The sequence below is a fragment of the Melopsittacus undulatus genome, chromosome 7, assembly GCF_012275295.1.
Source record: "Melopsittacus undulatus isolate bMelUnd1 chromosome 7, bMelUnd1.mat.Z, whole genome shotgun sequence".
In the NCBI taxonomy this organism is placed as follows: domain Eukaryota; kingdom Metazoa; phylum Chordata; class Aves; order Psittaciformes; family Psittaculidae; genus Melopsittacus; species Melopsittacus undulatus.
The window spans coordinates 72,606,862-72,627,440 of record NC_047533.1 but is presented as its reverse complement, the minus strand read 5'-3'; the positions used below and the strand labels follow the sequence as shown (position 1 = coordinate 72,627,440).

The following is a 20,579-nucleotide window of genomic DNA, read 5'->3' as shown; positions in this document are numbered from 1 at the left end:
AAGACCAGAAAATAACACTTGAATGTCATGTTCAGTTTCTCACTCTAATTTCCCTCACTGATTGGATTGTATCTTCATTTCCTCATGCAGGGATATGGTGTGGATGGAGAGGGACTGGCAGAGCAGTGATCCCTGGCTGGGCTGTTGGGTGCAGAGAGTAATGGGTTCTGCTCTGCAGGATCCTGGAAAGTACCACAGGGGTTTGTGTCCTTTATCTGTCTAAAGAGAAGCAGAAGAGAACACCCTGGTGTGCAGGGCCCATCCCACAGTACCTGAGCAAGAGAAGTAGAGCAGGAACAGAGACATGGGCCAAGTTCATCCAAGACTCCAGAGCATCAGATAAGTTGGGGATTATGAGGCAAGTCGAGACTAAGCCAAAGCAAGACAACACAAATCATGTCAATCACTGAATTAGGGTCAGGTGCAGCAATTGCTGGGAAGGTACATGAGCAAGCTTTGGTCACCATCAAAGGATTCCTTAGATGTGCACAAGTCCTGTTAAACTGGAAACCAAAACACAAACAGAGCCCAGCTTCCCTGGGCTGAGATTAAATAGAGGTGGGGGACAAATGGGCAGAGGGTGGGGATGGAGCCTCAGCTGAGGCTGCTCAGAGGGATAAAGGCCTATTAGTTCAGCCTGGGAGAATTCATCATTGCCGGGAAATGCCCATTTCTCACCCTTCAATACACTGGAAGCCCAGAGTCACCAGCTTTGAATATCAAGGAGAATCCCTCCCCAGGATGTAGCTTCACATATAAGAACTAGTTCTGTAGAAATCTTCCACTCTTTAAAGACAACCCTGAACACTGAATCCATGGTAACTGAGAGCTTTCTGGGTTTGAAAAAAGCCAAAACACAATGATGGGGGAAAATATCTTTCCTTTAGCTGTTGTGAGAATTAACTTATATTTCGAAAGTATATGGATTGTGAACAGACTGTTTATGTGCTCTGGAAAACAACAGTATGAAAGAACACATCACCTTAGGTGTAGGGGGAACATGGCTTCTACCTGTGGTCAATGAAGGAGCCAAAACCTATATCTTTAAATGCTATAGAGTTTGCAGGAGAAAGATCTTTGATATCAGAGAACATCCTTTGAAAACTTCACCAAACCTTGTTTTCTTCCAATCTACTTTATTGGATATTTCTGCTTAGCCTATATGTATGGAATCTTAGAGCCACAAAAAGCCCAAATCTGGCCTCAAAATAGAGGTACTGGAGAGGCACAATTGTGAATTCCAGCAATACATTGCCAGAGGATGTTATCACTCCCTACACCTGCCTGACAGGGTGATGGAGCCTGGAGGGGACTCTTCCCTGCTCAAAAGGAACAAGGGATGGGACAAGAGGAAACGGCCTCGAGCTGCACCAGGGCAGGTTTAGATGGAGCTGAGGAACAATTCCTGCCCCACAGGGTGCTCAGGCATTGGAACAGGCTGCCCAGGGCAGGGCTGCAGGCACCAGCCCTGCAAGGGTTCACACCCCTCAGTGCCATGGGTTAGGGGTGGCCTTGGCAGGGCTGGGAAAGTTGAACTTGATGAGCTTAAAGCTCTTTTCCTTTTTGTCTCCCTTTTGCTTGGCAAATCAGAATAAACAGAAAGTGAATTCTACTGTTCCACTGAATCAACCTCCATTTCTAGACAGTGTTGCTAAACTCAGTAAAGGACTTAAGAAAAGGACAAAAACACCTTTAGCCAGAGAAATAGAGATGACAGCAAATACGTGTGATGCCATGCAGGGAGATTGTTAGGTTTTGATGTACAAACCTCATTCAATGGTTTCCAGCACCATTAACCTCATCTCATTTCAGACAGCAAGAATTTAAGTGTGTGACCTCTGTTATGAAAGAAGGCTTGTTGAAAGTGTTTTAAGACGTGGTAGTGATAAATTCCCACCAAAGGGCAGATACTATCAAGGAACCCCTGTCCCCTGCTCCACACCATTGCTTTCTATTCCCCTGTTGGCAGCAATAAAGGCCATGATCTCCATGGCAGCCTGACCACAGCAGAGCACACGAGCTTTGGTGTTGCTCAGCAGCCTTCAGACTTAATACATGACAACCTGGAGCAATGGCATTGCCTGCCCTGATGTCTACCCTGCTGCTTTCCTGCACAGAGAGTTGGTCCTTGGTGGAAAAACATGGTATACAAATAAAACCCCAAATACTCCAGTTTGCCTATGACCCCTGATCATAGAGCTGCAGCCTCTGTCAAGACCATAGAGAAACTAGGAGTTATGGCTGAGCCATAGAGCTATCCCAGAGACATGGAATCATAGAAAGGTTTGGGTTGGAAGGGACCTTAAAGCTCCTCCAGCTCCAACCCCTGCCATGGGCAGGGACCCCTTCCACTGGAGCAGCTGCTCCAAGCCCCTGTGTCCAACCTGGCCTTGAGCACTGCCAGGGATGGGGCAGCCACAGCTTCTCTGGGCACCCTGTGCCAGCGCCTCAGCACCCTCCCAGGGAACAGCTTCTGCCTCAGAGCTCAGCTCAGTCTCTCCTCTGTCAGGTTAAAGCCTTCATGGGGGTTATGGGGAACCTCCACCTACAGCCAAACATGACAGGAAGGTGCATGTCACACGGAACAGCCTGATCCCCCAGCAGTGCACACTGCCACAATCTTGGCATCATTTGGGGTTCCAATCCCTTCCAGAGCCATGTCAAGTGTACATCTGAACAGACCGAGAAGGAGAGGAAAAAAACCAACAGGCAAAAAACAAGTAGATAAATCAGATTATCTGTGGTCTTGTTGCACAAACCAGTTGTAGGAAGAAAGCAAGACAGAGAAATGGTTCCAACCGAGACTGGAAGCCTAAGGAAGAGGCTGGGAAAACAAAGCCACAAAACCAGCAGATAAACATTGTGCCAAAGCCACTTCCTAAACAAGGTGTTGCCAATCTACTGAAGAATGAAAGTCTAATGTTGTACTTGGTAAAGGAGAAGGCACAAAGGAAAAGATAATAACAACTGAATATAACGTTCAATTTATTACTCTACTCCCCTCACTGAAAATACTATCTCCTCATTTGCCCATGTAGGGACATGTTCTGGATGCAGAAGGACTGGCAGAGCAGTGAGCACTGGCTGGGCTGTTGGGTGCAGAGGGTGATGGGTTCTGCTCTGCAGGAGCCTGGAGACTGCCACAGGGGTTTGTGTCTTGAATCTCTATGAACAGGGCCAAAGGAGAACACCCTGGTGTGCAGGGCCCATCCCACAGTAATTGAGCAAGAGAAGTAGAGCAGGAACAGAAGACCTGGCATAAGTACAGCAGAATAAGTGGAATAAGTTTACACAGCATTAGGCAAGTAGGTGATGATGAGGCAGATCCAGGACCAAGCCTATAGAGGTCAAGTCAATCCCTTGTTCAGGAACAGTTCCAAAACTTGCTAAGAAGATAAATGAGAAAGCCAAAATCACCACAGAATCATAGAATAGTCAGGGTTGGAAAGGACCTTAAGATCATCCAGTTCCAACCCCCCTGCCATGGGCAGGGACACCTCACACTAAACCATATCACCAAAGGCTTCATCCAACCTGGCCTTGGACCATCAAAGCATTCCAAAGGTGTGCAGAACTCCAGATAAACTAGAAAATAAAACTCCTCTAGAAAAACCTCAACCTCCCTGAGCTTTGATAGAGATAGGGGACAAATGGGCAAAGGCTCAGGATGGAACCCCAGAGGAGACTGCTCACAGGCATGAAGGTGTATTAGTTAAAGCTGGGACAATTCATCACTGTGTGAAAATGCCCATTTCTCACCCTTGAATACAGTGGAAGCCCAGAGGCACCAGCTCAGCTCTTGGACATCCAGGCTCTACATATATGTGTGACCTCACTAGGAATGGAAATCTGGGCTCTCAAGTGTGCACAGATGGACGTTAGCAGCTCCAGTGATGGAGTCACTTATGCTCCATTTACCATTTGCAGACTGTCCTCAAGGTCAGGTCTGTTTCTGAACCCATTTTTATTGTGTCAGTCTGTTCAGACCAAAACCTTTGCATGGTCCACAAGTATGTCAGAAGCATCCTATGAGCCCTCATCACTGCTGCTGTGCAGCTGTGCTCAGGCATGGCTCATCCATGCCATGTCTCTCAGATGCCCAAGCACCACAATGCCTTTCAGAGGTGATTTCACACCCTTTGCTTTTCCTTCTCTTTGTTTTCCTCTGCTAAAGCATGAGCAGCCCTGGAGGCTTCCTCCCAGGAGAGCACATGCAACTGTATTTACAGCCCCAGCACCACAAGCTGGGCTCTTGCAGTCTGGCAGGAGCTCACCTCTCTTCACATCAGGAGCTGAACAGAGCTGATGCTGCCACCTGGATGTTCTCTGCTGCACTGGGGATAAACCCTTGGCTCCCATCACTCGGTGGCAGAAGGAAGGCACAAGAGGTAACACCAACACAAAGCACAGCCTCACCTGCATTGATGCAATGGGCTTGCTTCTGCATGTCCTCTTTTCCTCTTTAGTAAAGCTGCATCAGAAATCAGCCTTACCTGTGTGGGTTTTCTTTAGAAGAAGAGGGAGCAATGGTTTGTGCAGGTTGTTTTCTTTCCCATAGGCAGCTAACGCAAGATGCACTGAATTACTCAAGAGTTCAATGAGGATGAATCTTATTTTGTTCTAAAGAAATGCAACATTCCAGATTGTCAGCAGAATGTAGTCACTAACAAATCAGCACATTGTAACATCAACATGTTTTTAATGCAAGCAGCTGAATGCTCATAGATTTAGGATGCTTCAATGTGCTGGAGCTCAGAAAACTATAAATCATGAGAATGTTATCTGTTAGGAATGATCTCAAACAGTTTGATAAATGTGGTTTGTTGATGGGAATGATAACTAAATCCAAGTGAAAATGGGTGCAGTTCATTCATGTGTAAGCTGGATTTCACTGGGACTGGGACTTTCTATCCTCCTGGTTTACATGTGTTACTATGAGGTTTTCAGGTGTCTTTGGAACAAATTAGCACTGAAAACTGAAAAGTGAAAGTGAAGAAAGATCTGATTCTTTTCTTTAATCTGAAAACACATGTGCTTGAATGAATTCATATTTTTAAGAGTCCGAGCACTGAAAATGCCATTTGTTCCTTGAATGTGCTCCTTGTTCTTTTCAAGATACCTCAACTGTATAACATAAAATATATGTAATTTGGGTTAGAAAACTGTCCTGGTTTGAGCAGTAGCAGTCATTTTTCTCCTCCGTGGTAGCTGGTGCAGTTCTGTGGTTTGACTTTCGGGCTGGGAACGGTTGCTGATAGCAAGTATGTTTTGAGTTACTGCTCAAGTGTTTGGTTTGTCCAAGGCCTTTTCTGAGCTCATGATCTGCCAGGGAGGAAGCAGAGACAGGACACCTGACCCAGGCTAGCCAAAGAGGTATTCCATACCATAGCACGTCATACCCAGGATGTAACCGGGAGAGACCCGGAAGGGCTGAGCTCTGAGGGGATAGAGGAGGTATCAGTCGGTGCTCGGTCAGGCAGGGTGGGGTGAGTTATGGGTCGGTGGCTGGTGAGGTGTTGTATTCTCTTCACTTGTTATTGGCTTTATCACTATTGTTTGTAGTAGTAGCAGCAGTAGTGATTTGTGTTATACCTTAGCTATTAAACCGTTCTTATCTCAACCCATGGGGGCTACATTCTTTGGATTCTCCTTCCTAAATCTCCAGGGAGCAAAGGGGGGAGTGAGTGAATGAACTGTGTGGACTTCGTTTAAACCACAACAATAGAATATACAGTAATTTAGCAATTAAACTGGCCATTGTTTGGATTAAACTATGGTCCAAAAGTGCCTAAATAAATCCATCGTTTTAAGTGTTCCAGCATAGAAAACCAAAAAAGACATTTTTTGCTTCAGTTGCTTCCTGGTATTTTAGAAATACCTTCACTGAAAACCAGAAAAACATAATTTGGGGTTAAAACTATAGCAGAATATGTGAATTTAACCAAAATGTGGAAGCCAAAATAGTGACTGATAGTTGTTAAATATGGTTCAAAAGTGAATGTCAACTTCTTAAGTGTTCTATTTTTCTTCCTTTTGCCTCAGCAGGTAATGCCAGGTGATGGGAGAAAATCAAACCCAGATTAAATTCATCCTGTTAGGAATTACAGACAGCCCTCGTGCGCAGACACCTCTGTTCGTGTTGTTTCTCTTGATTTACATTGTCACTCTGATGGGGAACGTTGGCATTATCACATTGGTTCGGGTGTCTCCCAGCCTCCACACCCCCATGTACTTCTTCCTCACCCATTTTGCCTTCGTTGACATCTGCTATTCCACAGTCATCTCCCCCAGGATGCTGGCAGACCTCTTATCAGAGGACAAAACCATTTCTTTCACTGCCTGCATGATGCAGTACCTCATACTCACTTTCTTTGGTATTAATGAGTGTTACCTGCTGGCCATGATGGCCTATGACCGGCACGTTGCCATCTGCCAGCCCCTGCTCTATGTGACCATCATCTCCAGCCGTGTCTGCTGGCAGCTGGTAGCATCATCCTACCTATTCGCCTTCCTCAGTGCCATCATCTATACATGGAGCGTGTTTGGAGGTTCCTTCTGTGGTCCCAACCACATTGACCACTTCTTCTGTGACATATCCCCTGTGCTAAAGCTCGTGTGCTCTGACACCCACAGCAGTGAGATGATCTTCTTTGCCTTATTCACTATCAATGTGGTGGGCACAAGCATGGTCATTTTGTTCTCCTACATCTCTATCATCCGCAACGTGCTAAGGATGTGCTCAGCTCAGAGCAGAGCCAGAGCCTTCCACACCTGTGCATCCCATTTAATGGTTGTTTCCATATTCTTTGGGTCAGGATTCTTCATTTATCTGCAACCCTCTTCTAGCCACAGGAGCCTGGATAAGGTGGCCTCCATCTTTTACACCGTGGTCACTCCCATGCTCAACCCATTCATCTACAGCCTGAGGAACAAGGAGGTGAAGGGGGCCCTGGTCATGTGCAGGAGGAGGTTCTTCAACCACTGGCAACATAGAAGAGTTTTATCATTACAGACATGAACAGTTTTCATGTAATATCAGAAAGCCTATGAGGCACTGAAGCAATGGGATTTTCCACTAATCCTCGTGATTCTATGTAGTTTCTTCCACAGCTCATGCACAAAAGTCAATGACAGTATTGAATATGAAATAGCCCCACAAATCACTTCTTTCTTTCTTAGATGGATATCAAGAGGAAAGGAACCTCAACCTTCAAATAACTTCACAATCACCACCTTGTATGAAGAAATTGCCCTGAATTATCCCAGGCCTCTTTTCCTCACAGGAAACACCAATCAGCTTCATTGAGTTACAACTTTTGTCATTCATAAATATGTCTTTCTCTTGCAAGATTCTTGACCTTGTCCCTCAGCTCCAATAAAATTCCTCACTCTTACCTGTGAGCTCTTTATTAAAGCTGCTGGGGTGGGAGGGAACAGGAAGTGCAGTTTTACATTTGCTGGCTGAGAAAGAGTCAGAGAAAAGGCTTCAAAAGATTCATTGCATTTGTTTGTGCCTTTCAAAGAGCAGAAGTTGGTGGGAATCAAGGTCTAAGCTGCTTCTTTGAAGATCAAATCAAGGGGAATCTCTCCCCCAGGCTGCAGCCTCTCAAGAGATTTCACTTGCAGGAAGAAACTGTAGATAATATAACTCGTAATCCAGGATGATGAACTGTGCTGAGACCACCCAGTGTTGAGGACAATTTGGGCACATCAAGGGATGCTCCCATTCATTTCAAGGGGTGTTTTACATTCATCTGAAGTGTCATTTATTTAGATGGTGAGATAAATGGAACTCCACCTGGAGATAAGCACCCACATCCCATGGCCATGCCCAGATCATGCTTAAGCACACCAGGAACCAAATGGTGGGTTTCTCATAAAAGTCACAAATGTGGCTAGTTCTCATAGATGACAGAGTATACTGAGCACAGAACCAATGGTAACTGAGAGCTGCCTGGCTCTCAAAGAAGCCAGAACACACTGGTGTGGGAGAATCTCTTTCCATTACTTGTTGTGAGTGGAAATCAACTTATATTTATAAAGTATATGGGTGGTGAGCAGTGTGTGCTCTGGCAAACAGCATCTAGATGGGAGATGTTGTCTTAGGTGTGGGGAAAGTGGCTTCAATATTTGTGAATGAGTGAGCCAGAATGGATATAATTAATTGCTAAAGAGCTTGGCAGCACAGACACCTTTGCTATTCAGTATGTGGCCCAGATAGAGGTGAGCATTTAAGACTGTCTTCTTAAATATATAGAACCTATATATACATCAAATACATAGATTCATAAGTTATCTAGGTGTATCAGTTAGATAAGAGAGCTGATAGAAACTATAAAGCAGGGCCTAACACAAATGAGAGAAATGCATCTTTCATCCTAAAATAGTGTACCTCATTAAATAATACCATCACAATTCCTCTACTTCACTAGAAAAGGAACAAACCCCTGAAAATAAGAAGTCATAATGCAGGTTTTAAGCTATCACCTGGAGATGCTGACACCTTTGGAAGTTATGTTTGACAGGGCTAGTAAGGAGCCTGGTGCTAATGTCAAGTGTAGATAGGAATAGACCAAGACACAGGGGGAAAAAAAAAAACACTAAAGGCAATAAAAGAGTGTATATAAATCAGATTATCTGTGGTCTTCTTACACAAACCAGTCAGAGGCAGAAAGCAAGACTTAGAAATGGTTCCAAACCAAGCCTGGAGGCCTAAGGAAGAGGCTGAGGAAACCAAAGTCCTTGGTGTCAGTGAAGCTCTGGTGTCCTCTGCCACAAAACCAGCAAATAAACATTGTGCCAAAGCCACTTCCAACACAAAGTGTTGCCAATCTACTGAAGAATGAAAGTCTAATGTTGTACTTGGTAAAGGAGAAGGCACTAAGGAAAAGATAATAACAACTGAATATAAGGTTCAGCTTATTACTCTACTCACCTCACTGAAAATCCTATCTCCTCATTTGCTCATGTAGGGACATGTTCTGGATGCAGAAGGACTGGCAGAGCAGTGAGCACTGGCTGGGCTGTTGTATGCAGAGGGTGATGGGTTCTGCTCTGCAGGAGCCTGGGGAGTGCACAGGGGTTTGTGTCTTGAATCTCTATAAAGAGAACCAAAGGAGAACACCCTGGTGTGCAGGGCCCATCCTACAGTAACTGAGCAAGAGAAGTATGGCAGGAACAGAAGACCTGGCATAAGTACAGCCAGGATTACACAGCATCAGGCAAGTAGGTGATGATGAGGCAGATCCAGGAACAAGCCTATAGAGGTCAAGTCAATCTCTTGTTCAGGAACAGGTCCAAAACTCGCTACAAAGATAAATGAGAAAGCCAAAATCACCATAGAATCATAGAATAGTTAGGGTTGGAAAGGACCTTAAGATCATCCAGTTCCAACCCCCCTGCCATGGGCAGGGACACCTCACACTAAACCATATCACCCAAGGCTTCATCCAACCTGGCCTTGGACCATCAAAGCATTCCAAAGATGTGCAGAACTCCAGATAAACTAGAAAATAAAACTCCTCTAGAAAAACCTCAACCTCCCTGAGGTTTGATAGAGATAGGGGACAAATGGGCAAAGGCTGAGGATGGAACCCCAGAGGAGACTGCTCACAGACATAAAGGTGTATTAGTTAAAGCTGGGACAATTCATCACTGTGTGAAAATGCCCATTTCTCACCCTTGAATACAGTGGAAGCCCAGAGTCACCAGCTCAGCTCTTGGACATCCAGGCTCTACATATATGTGTAACCTCACTAGGAATGGAAATCTGGGCTCTCAAGTGTGCACAGATGGACGTTAGCAGCTCCAGTGATGGAGTCACTTGTGCTCCATTTACCATTTGCAGACCGTCCTCAAGGTCAGATATGTTTCTGAACCCATTCTCATTGTGTCAGTCTGTTCAGACCAAAACATTTCATGGTCCACAAGTATGTCAGAAGCATCCTATGAGCCCTCATCACTGCTGCTGTGCAGCTGTGCTCAGGCATGGCTCATCCATGCCATGTCTCTCAGATGCCCAAGCACCACAATGCCTTTCAGAGGTGATTTCACACCCTTTGCTTTTCCTTCTCTTTGTTTTCCTCTGCTAAAGCATGAGCAGCCCTGGAGGCTTCCTCCCAGGAGAGCACATGCAACTGTATTTACAGCCCCAGCACCACAGGCTGGGCTCTTGCAGTCTGTCAGGAGCTCACCTCTCTTCACATCAGGAGCTGAACAGAGCTGATGCTGGCACCTGGATGTTCTCTGCTGCACTGGGGATAAACCCTTGGCTCCCATCCCTGTGTGGCAGAAGGAAGGCGCAGGAGGTAACTACATTGAGGCAGTGGGCTTGCTTCTGCATGTCCTTGTGTCCTCTTTCATAAAGCTATGTCAGAAAACAGCCTTACCAGTGTGGGTTTTCCTTTTAAGAAGTGGGAGCAATGGTTTAGGCAGGTTTTCCTTTACATATGAAGCTAAAGCAAGATGCACTGATTTATTCAAAAGTTCAATGAGGATGAATCTTATTTTGTTATAAGAAATGCACCATTTGAGACTTTCAGCAGGATATAGTCATTAGCAAATCAGGATTTGGAGTTAGGATGTTGTAATATAAACTCAGATTTCAAGTAAGCATCTCGATGCCCATGAGTTTAGGATGCTTGAGTGTGCTGGAGCTCAGAAATATAGAAATCATGACTTTAGCAATGTGAATGTTTTCTGCTGTGAATGATCTCATATAGTTTGAGAAATGTGTTTTGGTAACGAATGATGATCAAAAGCCAAAGGAAATGTCTGGAGGATGTGTAAACACATTTATCACTGGGGCTTTCTCCAGGTTTCTGTACACTCCTACGAGGTTCCTGTGAGGTGTCTTCCTTCCCAAATTGCCTCCAAACTGAAACTGAATAAGGATCTGATTCTATTCTCAAAACTGAAATAACCTTAAAACTCATGGGCTTCAATAAATCCATAGTTTAAGGTTGCTCAGCATAGAAAAATTTGCCATTTGTTGCTTCAAAACACTCTCTGATAAAAGTATCTCAACTAACAAAATATAATATGCATATAACTTGGGCTGCAATATACATTAGAATATATTAATTCCATAAAATGTGACAGTTACTTTGTTAATTGATTTCAGTTAGAAATGGTCCAAAAGTAAATCAATTTTTAATCACTGTGATGTTTCTCTTCCTTTTGCCTCAGCAGGTAACACCTGGTCATGGGAGGAAATCAAAGCCAGACTGAATTCATCCTGTTGGGAATTACAGACAGCCCTCATGCACAGACCCCTCTTTTTGTCTTGTTTCTATTGACTTACATTGTCACTCTGATGGGGAACGTTGGCATTATCTCATTGGTTCGGGTGTCTCCCAGCCTCCACACCCCCATGTACTTCTTCCTCACCCATTTTGCCTTCACTGACATCTGCTATTCCACAGTCATCTCCCCCAGGATGCTGGCAGACCTCTTATCAGAGGACAAAACCATTTCTTTCACTGCCTGCATGATGCAGTTCTTCACCTTTGCTTTCTTTGCTGCTATTGAGTGTCACCTGCTAGCCATGATGGCCTATGACCGGCACGTTGCCATCTGCCAGCCCCTGCTCTATGTGACCATCATCTCCAGCCATGTCTGCTGGCAGCTGGTAGCATCATCCTACCTATTCGCCTTCCTCTGTGCCATCATCTGCACATGGTGTGTGTTTGGAGGTTCCTTCTGTGGTCCCAACCACATTGACCACTTCTTCTGTGATGAATTTCCTGTGCTACAGCTCGTGTGCTCTGACACCCACAGCAGTGAGATGATCTTTTTTGCCTTGTTCACCATCAATGTGGTGGGTGCAAGCGTGGTCATTTTGCTTTCCTACATCTCTATCATTCGCACAGTGCTGAGGATGTGCTCAGCACAGAGCAGGGCCAGAGCCTTCCACACCTGTGGCTCCCATTTGATGGCGGTTTCCTTATTCTTTGGGCCAGGATTCTTCATGTACTTACAACCTTCTTCTAGCCACAGGAGCCTGGATAAGGTGGCCTCCATCTTTTACATCGTGGTCACTCCCATGCTCAACCCATTCATCTACAGCCTGAGGAACAAGGAGGTGAAGGGAGCTCTGATCAAGTGTGTGAGGAGGTTGTTGAACCAGTGGCAAGATAGGAGGCTTGTATCATGCAGGGCATAAATACTCTACATCAAGTGAGAAAATGTAAACTAATGGGGGTTTCCACTCATCCTCATGACTTTATAGATGTTCTTTCACAGTTTCTGCACTAAAGTCAATGATGGTACTTAATGAGAAATAGAACCCCCCTTATATCTTCCTTGGAAGGAAACCAGGAGGAGCAGGAACCTCAAACCTCATTTCACTTCTCAGCTACCAGCATCTCAGGAAAACATTACCTTGAATTATCCCAGGCCTCCTTTTCCTCACAGGAAACACCAATCAGCTTTATTCATTTTCACTTCTGTCACTGATAAATATCCAGTTTTCTTGACAGATTCTGGACCTTTTCCCTCAGCTCCAATATCTGTAATATGTGTGTATGTGTGTAAATAGATATAAGTGTGACAGAGGAATACACTTTAAATGTATAAAACTGGTATTGCAAGTAAAGTGACACACACAGACTTGGACTCCATGTGTGGATCTACATGACTGTACTGCACAGAATCATCTCTACCTTGAGACAAAACTTCTTTTCTCACCTCCTGGCTTGTTTTATAAATCAGAGCTTCACAAAAGTAAGTCCTCCAAGTGCCCTTTTCACCTCTGTTCAGTTCTACAGGGTGTTGGGTGTCAGTGTTTGGCTGCATCTAATAGAGACTCCTGTCTTTACTGTTTATTACTGTCATGGTTTGAGCATGTTTTGAGGGTGTTTTTGTTCAAGGTTTTTTTCCAGCCAGGTGGAGGAGGGGAGTCCGGGAGGAAGGAGAGACAGGACACCTGACCCAGGCTAGTCAATGAGGTATTCCATACCATAGCACGTGATGCCCAGGATGCATACTGGGAAAGAGAAAGCTGGAGGGAGAGAGCTGTGGAGAAAAATGGAGGAGGGAGCACATGGTGCTCGGCCGGGCAGGGTGGAGTGAGTTATGGGTTGGTGGCTGGTGGGGTGTTGTATTCTTTTCACTTGCTGTTTGCTGTATCATTATTATTTGTAGTAGTGAATGGCAGTAGGGGTTTTGTGTTATGCCTTAGCAATTAAACCGTTCTTATCTCAATCCGTGGGGGCTACATTCTTTGGATTTTCCTTCCTAACTCTCCGGGAGTTGGGGGACTTGGTTTAAACCACAACAGGGGGTTAAAGGAATTCCTTTGCTTAAATAAAAGTATTGTCTTTCTTAAGTACTTAACATGCCAAGGCATCGACTACTGATGAGGGGGAGAAGCAGATGCTTAGTTCTACTGATGAGGGACAAAAGCAGATGCTCAGCTCTACTGGTAAGGGATAAAAGCAGATGCTCAGCTCTACTGGTAAGGGACAAAAGCAGATGCTCAGCTCTACTGGTAAGACACAAAAGCAGATGCTCAGCTCTACTGGTAAGACACAAAAGCAGATGCTCAGCTCTACTGGTAAGGGACAAAAGCAGATGCTCAGTTCTACTGGTAAGACACAAAAGCAGATGCTCAGCTCTACTGGTAAGGGATAAAAGCAGATGCTCAGCTCTACTGGTAAGACACAAAAGCAGATGCTCAGTTCTACTGGTAAGACACAAAAGCAGATGCTCAGCTCTACTGGTAAGGGACAAAAGCAGATGCTCAGCTCTACTGGTAAGACACAAAAGCAGATGCTCAGCTCTACTGGTAAGACACAAAAGCAGATGCTCATCTCTACTGGTAAGACACAAAAGCAGATGCTCAGCTCTACTGGTAAGGGACAAAAGCAGATGCTCAGCTCTACTGGTAAGGGACAAAAGCAGATGCTCAGCTCTACTGGTAAGACACAAAAGCAGATGCTCAGCTCTACTGGTCAGGGACACAAGCAGATGTTTGGTTGTGCTGACAAGTGGGGCAGAAGCAGACGGGACATGGACCAACCCCAGCACAGCCCCAGCCCACAGGTGAGCTCCTCACCTCTCCGGCTCCTGCCCTTCTCCTGCTCCCTCTGGCCTATGGCCAGGGGACGGTGGCCCAGCAGGGCCTGGCAGCAGGAGGAGCGCCCCGGGGCATGCTGGGAGCTGTAGTGCTGGGGCTGCCGGCGGCCATGTTGGTGCTGGGGCTTGCAGGTTGTGCTGAGGGGAGGGCCGGGGCCAGCGCTGAGGTGAGCGAGCCCCTGTGGAGATGGAGACAGCCCCGCTGTGGGCACAGGCACCGGGCACCCCGACTGCCAGAGCGCCGAGAGCTGCCCCAGCCCGGCCTGCGGCCTGCAGCTGGCCCTGGGCCTGCACAGGAGGAAAGGGGAGAGCACAGAGAGGCAGAGAAAGAAGGGCCTGGGCTGAAGAGGTTCCCTGGCAGGACGGAGAGCGGGAGCTGTGGTGAGTGCCCGGCCCTTGGGGCCGTGTCTGCCTCTCATCTCTCCAAGCTCCCCGCTCCCTTTCCCCTTGCTGTCATTGTCTCCCTTCCCCAGACCTCTCTTCTATTCCTGTGCTGTCCTCCACGTCCCTCTCTTCTCCAAGTCCTTCTTTCTCTGTCTCTCTACCAGCCCCTTCTCCTGCTTGCAGCTCATTCTGTATCCCACCGTCTCTGTCTTTCTCCCTGCCTACTTCTCCTCTCTCTGGCTGTGTCTGCTGCTCCCAGACCCTTCCTGCATCACTCTGCAGGGCTTCTGATGCTTCTCTTTCTTTCTCCATCCCTCTGAGCTGCTCCTTGCTCCTGCACTTCTCTTTCTCTTAGTTGTTAGTCTTGTTTGTTGCTCTGGTTTTAGAATCCTAGAATAGTTAGGGTTGGAAAGGACGTTCAGATCATCCAGTTCCAAGCCTGTGCCATGGGCAGGAACACCTCACATTAAACCATGTCACCCAAGGCTCTGTCCAGGCTGGCCTTGAACACTGCCAGGGATGGAGCATCCACTAGTTCCTTTGGCAGCCTGTGCCAGCCCCTCACCGCCCTCACAGGGAAGAACTTCTTCCTTATATCTAACCTGAACTTCCCCTGTTTCAGCTTGAACCCATCACTCCTTATCCTGTCACTCTGGTCCCTGATGAAGAGTTGCTCTCCCACATCCTTGTAGCCCCCCTTCAGACACTGGAAGCTGCTCTGAGGTCTCCATGCAGCCTTCTCTTCTCCAGGCTGAAGACCCCAGTGTTCTCAGCCTGTCTCCATACAGGAGCTGCTCCAGCCCCTGATCGTTCTCGTGTCCTGCTCTGGACTTGCTCCAACAGCTCCGTGTCCTTTTGATGTTGGGAACACCAGAACTGCACCCAGTGCTGCAAGTGGGGTCTCAGAAGAGCAGAGCAGAGGGGCAGGATCACCTCCTTCGCCCTGCTGGTCACACTCCTTTGGATGCAGCCCAGGACACGGTTGCTTTCTGGGCTGTGAGCACACACTCATGTTCATTTTCTCATTGACTGACAGCCTCAAGTCCTTGTGGACAGGGCTGCTCTGAGTCTCTTCTGCTCCCAACCTGTAGCTGGGATTGCTGGGATTGCTCTGACGCAGGTGTAGGAGCTTGCATTTGGCTTGGTTGAACTTCATGAGGTTGGCATTGGCCACCTCTCAGGCGTGTCAGGGTCCCTCTGGATGGCATTCCTTCCCTCCAGTGTATCGACCGAACCACACAGTTTGGTGTTGCTAGCAAGCTCTCCCTGCCCCTATTTGTTTTTTACCCACTCACCTTTCCTCTACCCACCACGTCTTTTGATGATCTCTGTCAATCCCGTAGTCCTTACTTCTCTCTGCCCTGCTCCCTCTCCCACTGTTTGCCTCTCTTCCTCTTTCCCTGATGCTTCTTTCTCCATCTCTGTGCAGATCCCTACCCTTTTATTCTTATCATGTCTTTCTTCCTTTCTTCCTTTCTTCCTTTCTTTCTCTCTTTCTCTCTTTCTTTCTCTCTTTCTCTCTTTCATTCTCTCTTTCTCTCTTTCTCTCTTTCTTTCTCTCTTTCTCTCTTTCTTTCTCTCTTTCTCTCTTTCTCTCTTTCTCTCTTTCTCTCTTTCTCTCTCTCTTTCTCTCTCCCTTTCTCTCCCTTTCTCTCCCTTTCTCTCCCTTTCTCTCCCTTTCTCTCCCTTTCTCTCCCTTTCTCTCCCTTTCTCTCCCTTTCTCTCCCTTTCTCTCCCTTTCTCTCCCTCCTTCCCTCCTTTCCCTTCCTTCCATCCTTCCCTTCTTTCCCTTCCTTCTCTCCTTTCCCTTCCTTCCATCCTTCCCTCCTTTCCCTTCCTTCCCTCCTTTCCCTTTCTCTCCCTCCTTCCCTCCTTTTCCTTCCTTCCTTTTCCTTCCTTCCTTTTCCTTCCTTCCTTTTCCTTCCTTCCTTTTCCTTCCTTCCTTTTCCTTCCTTCCTTTTCCTTCCTTCCTTTTCCTTCCTTCCTTTTCCTTCTTTCCTTCCTTCCTTTTCCTTCCTTCCTTTTCCTTCCTTCCTTTTCCTTCCTTCCTTTTCCTTCCTTCCTTTTCCTTCCTGGAAAGCAGCAGCTGGATGTGATAAGGCTTGAAGTAGCTGAAGGTACTATTGGATTGTGTTTTCCCAGTGAGGTTCAGGCCCTGATGCAGCTGACAGAAATGTGGCAGGCCTGGCCATTGAGCAGCTAATGCAGTGCCTGCCCTCGGCTGCCCGGCAGCAGAGAGGGGCACGAACAATTGGCCCCTGCGCCCAGAGCCGAAGAGCCAGGAGGGGATACTTCCTGATGTGTAGGCCTTCCTTTTGCACATGAAGGCAGCACGGGCAAGTGGGGTGCCAGGAGGAGCTGTGCTTCAGTGCCCATCACTTCTGAAGCAGCTCAAAGCCCTTCAGAGGCTGCCAGGATCTCTGTTTCAGGGGATATAACCAGCCTTGGATCCTGGGGATCCCCGACTCCGAAAGCCGAGGGGTCGACCTGGAGTCTGCGCTGGAGCTTTCTGCCAGAGGCTCCAGGTAAGCCCATTCTCCCCAGTGTGGTGCAGAGCACATTTCACATCTTGCCCAGTGTGCACTGGCCCAAGGGCATGAACTCTCTCCTGGTTCATTTGTTCAGAGGCTGTTGTTGCTCAGGGCCCCATCTGCAATTGTTCTTCCTTGGGTCACTGATGCAGTTTACAATCAGACTGTCCTGTGGGTTGTGCACGGGACCTGTGGGGCTCCTGAAGGGTGAGTGGGTCCTGCTGAGCACTCCTGGACTCTCCAATCAATGGATCAGCTCATGGATGGCAATCGGGGAGTCTGGGTTGGTGCCATCTTGCCACCGGTGCACTGCTGTGGTAGTGATTGGCACTTGTTGTTCTTCTCCCTTCAGCAGCCCCAGCACAGAAGGATCCTGTGAGAGACCAGGCAAGGCAGAGCTGCTGCATTTCCTCTGTCTCCAAGACAGCTCTACCAACAGCTCCTCAGTCACCTTTGGGCAGTGCCTGTCACAGGGGTTGGAGTAGCCTCAGTGCCTGTTGCTGGCATTGAAATAGCTGTGCCACCTCTTGCTGAGGTAGCAGTTGCGGTGCCTGTTGTAGGGCTTGGAGTGGCTGCAGTGCCACATATCTTTTATTTGTATATGTGTGTCTGTATATTTCTGTGTGCCCTGTAATGTGATGAGGTGGTGGATTTTTGCTGGAAGCTTCAGCCCAGCCCTGGATCTAGGGCTTTTCTTTAGGGTATCTTAGAGCTGTCTGTGAAGGAGAAGGGGTATTGCAGCCCAGCAGAAATAATGGCAGAATCCCAGCCCCTCCAGCATGTCTTTGAAACCCTCCCACTGTCCCGCACACCATTAGTCAGTGTCTCTTGCAGGACTGGTCCAGGGACATCTGAATCAATAGGCAGGAGCAGGACTGCAGCAGAAGTAGCATGAGCGCCTGGCAGAGTTGGACTAGGACTAGTAATTGGTAGTGAGGGTGCTAGTGTTTGGTCCAAGTGTGTGGTACGTGACTGTTTGTATGGTGTGAGAACCCTGTGTAAAACCACATTTGGGGTTCCCCAGTGTGTCTGGGATACTCTGCTATCAGGGCAGTAGGATCTCCATGAAGGTTTCATACAACTTTAGGATAATACTGGACAAGAATTGGGAAAAAAGAAACGAAAACAAACCCCAACAAAACCAAACCACAAAACCTAAGTCAATGAAGAAATAATCGAAGCTTTTGTGCATTCTTTATAAAACAATCTGAACTCATTTGAGGTTGTCTGTTAAGAAGGAGGAAAAGAACTGTTAGAGCTGAACCCAGTGCAGTTATTGGGAGAAAACTCCAGGCACAAACTTGCCAACAAAGTTTTCAAGCTGACAAGCAGGTATTCTTCATTGCGGCGCCGAGAGACACGGGGGAGAGCTCCTCCTGCCGTTGTGTCCCCCTGTTGCTCCACAGGCCATCCTTATGTAGTCCCTGGGCATACATACATAGTCATGAGGCTACGTGTGGATTATGTTGTTTTCCAGAACGTTCCCTGCATGCGTACAAAAATGTGGTGGTCTCTGAGGGTATTTACTTCTTCCAACAATCTTCATCACTTCTGGCAGAAGTTCTAATCCAGGTCCTGGAAGGATACCTGTCGGTAATAGTAAAATTGGGTATTACAGCACCTAAGGTGCCTGCCCCCTTCCAGCTGGGGGGGTAGAGTCTCATAAGCATTTTCTCCACATAACCAATACCATCCTTTCCGTTTAGGAATGGGCCACCACTGAACCAGATTACCATCTATATTAATAGTGTGGTTGCAGTTTGAATGGTGACCCACATCTGTGGCATTTGAACAAGCATGATCTCCTGCCCTGGTTCCTGGTGTAATACATCTTTTTGCACAGGTGTGATATTTATTACCTGGATTAGGATTAACTATTCCAAATGTTAACCTTTCGTTTGAATACAAATTGCTAGTGTTCACCCACAGATTTGTCCATGAAACAGTGTTAGGAATTGGAACTCCAGTTCATGGGAGTTCCAGGCTTTCTCCTGATTTAGGCAACTGTGCACACACCCAACAGTCACTACGATTAAAAACTTCAGTACCATTTTGCATTAATTTCAGGTATAAATTCTGGTCCCAAGCTTGTGCACCAGTTATCATACGAGTCCAAATTACGACCGACGCAAGTTCATACGTAAGGGTCCTGAAGGTTCCATCTGCCACATCTCTGGTTCTGGTGCTTTCTTTATTCTTGAATACTGTATCCGAGCAGGTTGTTCCTTTATCTTCCCTGCTGTAAAGGTGGTCAGTGATATCTGGTACGTTCCGCTCCACTTCTCCTGTAGAGGATCTCCTGAAAAATTCTTAACATAAACCCAGTCTCCAGATCTGAAAGGGTGAATGGGATAATCCAAACCTCTTGCTCTTGTCCCTGCTACTCTCTTATTTATCTCCTCCAATTCTTTTCCCAGATTGACCAAAAATTGTCAGAGATAGCCTTCTGCCACTTCCTGAAGACTTCCTGCTTTAAACTGGGACTGTTATGGTCTTCCATATAAAATTTCAAATGGGCTAACCTCTTCTTTTGACCGAGGTTTAGTTTGAATTCTTAATAGAGCCAGTGGTAAACCTTGGTACCAATAGAATTTCATTTCCTGACATTTTCCTAATCTGTTGGTTGATCAGATGGTTCATCTTTTCTATGTGCTGACTGGCCCGAGGCCTGTATGGAACATGTACTTGCCAATCAACTTCCCCCTGATCCCGGAGGGATGGGAAGGAGAATGGAAAGAGTGTAACTCCCAGGGGCTGAGGTAAGTCCAGTAACTAAGGTATAACACAAACCACTGCTGCTACCACCAATAATAATAATAAGGGAAGTAACAAGGGAAGAGAATACAGCTGCTCGTGAGGATCAATGTTTACAGATATGTAAAGGGTGGGTGTCAGAATGATGGTTTTTTTCAGTGATATCCAGTGATAGGACAAGGGGCAATGGGTGTAAACTGGAGCATAGAAGGTTCCATGTGAACGTCAGGAAGAACTCCTTTACTGTGAGAGTGACAGAGCACTGGAAGAGGTTGCCCAGGGGGGTTGTGGAGTCTCCTCCACTGGAGATATTCAAGGCCTGCCTGAACAAGTTCCTGTGTGATGTACTCTAGGTTACCCTGCTCTTGCAGGGGGTTGGACTAGATGATCTTTTGAGGTCCCTTCCAACCCTTGGAATTCTGTGGAAAATGAAGATCTGCCCCTTTGCTCCCAGTGCCCAGAGGGGATGTGCTGGCAGTCAGCACGGAGGTCTCGATCCCATCAGAGCTGTAGAGTCTGACAGTACCTGCATGGCAGAGAGCAGAGGCTCTCGTAAGGGATGCACTGGCTGCCCTGTTTAAAAATCAAAGCCCTGGCTTGGGTTCCAGCCCAGGAGAGCCTGTGCACAGCTGTTGTTTGACAAAACTCCCAGTGTTTTTGGCCAAAGACTTTCAGGTACAAATGCAGTCAAATAGTTGACTAAGCAAAAGACAATCCAGTGGTCCATTCTTGAGCAGAGCAACGATTGCTTTGGGGTTTTGCTTGAGTTCAGACAGTTGTGGCTGTGACATGGTTGTAATGGGCCTGTGAAGGCACCTGCCCGGGGCAGGTAAA

The 20,579-nt window shown here is 46.8% G+C and overlaps 2 protein-coding genes across 2 annotated transcripts; both read left to right on the top strand.

The window, feature by feature from the left end:
• The first annotated feature begins 6,058 nt into the window (after positions 1–6,058).
• LOC117436441 (olfactory receptor 1038-like) lies at positions 6,059–7,018 on the top strand. The gene has a single exon (XM_034064495.1). The coding sequence runs from the start codon at positions 6,059–6,061 to the stop codon at positions 7,016–7,018; it is 960 nt and encodes a 319-aa protein (XP_033920386.1).
• Positions 7,019–10,368: 3,350 nt separating this feature from the next.
• Positions 10,369–16,989, top strand: LOC117436440 (olfactory receptor 1038-like). The gene is made up of 3 exons (XM_034064494.1): positions 10,369–10,390; positions 11,211–12,102; positions 16,890–16,989. Exons 1-3 carry the CDS (start codon positions 10,369–10,371, stop codon positions 16,987–16,989), a joined length of 1,014 nt encoding a protein of 337 aa, XP_033920385.1.
• Positions 16,990–20,579: the final 3,590 nt, after the last annotated feature.

Excerpts from the sequence above, each read along its gene's own strand:
- LOC117436440 (XM_034064494.1), top strand. The coding sequence starts at position 10,369 with ATGTCAGAAAACAGCCTTACCA. Across the intron at positions 10,391-11,210 it reads GTCAGAAAACAGCCTTACCA|GAAATCAAAGCCAGACTGAA; the intron begins GTGTGGGTTTTC and ends TGGTCATGGGAG. Across the intron at positions 12,103-16,889 it reads GTGAAGGGAGCTCTGATCAA|GGGATATAACCAGCCTTGGA; the intron begins GTGTGTGAGGAG and ends TCTCTGTTTCAG.
- LOC117436441 (XM_034064495.1), top strand. The coding sequence starts at position 6,059 with ATGGGAGAAAATCAAACCCAGATTAAATTCATCCTGTTAGGAATTACA.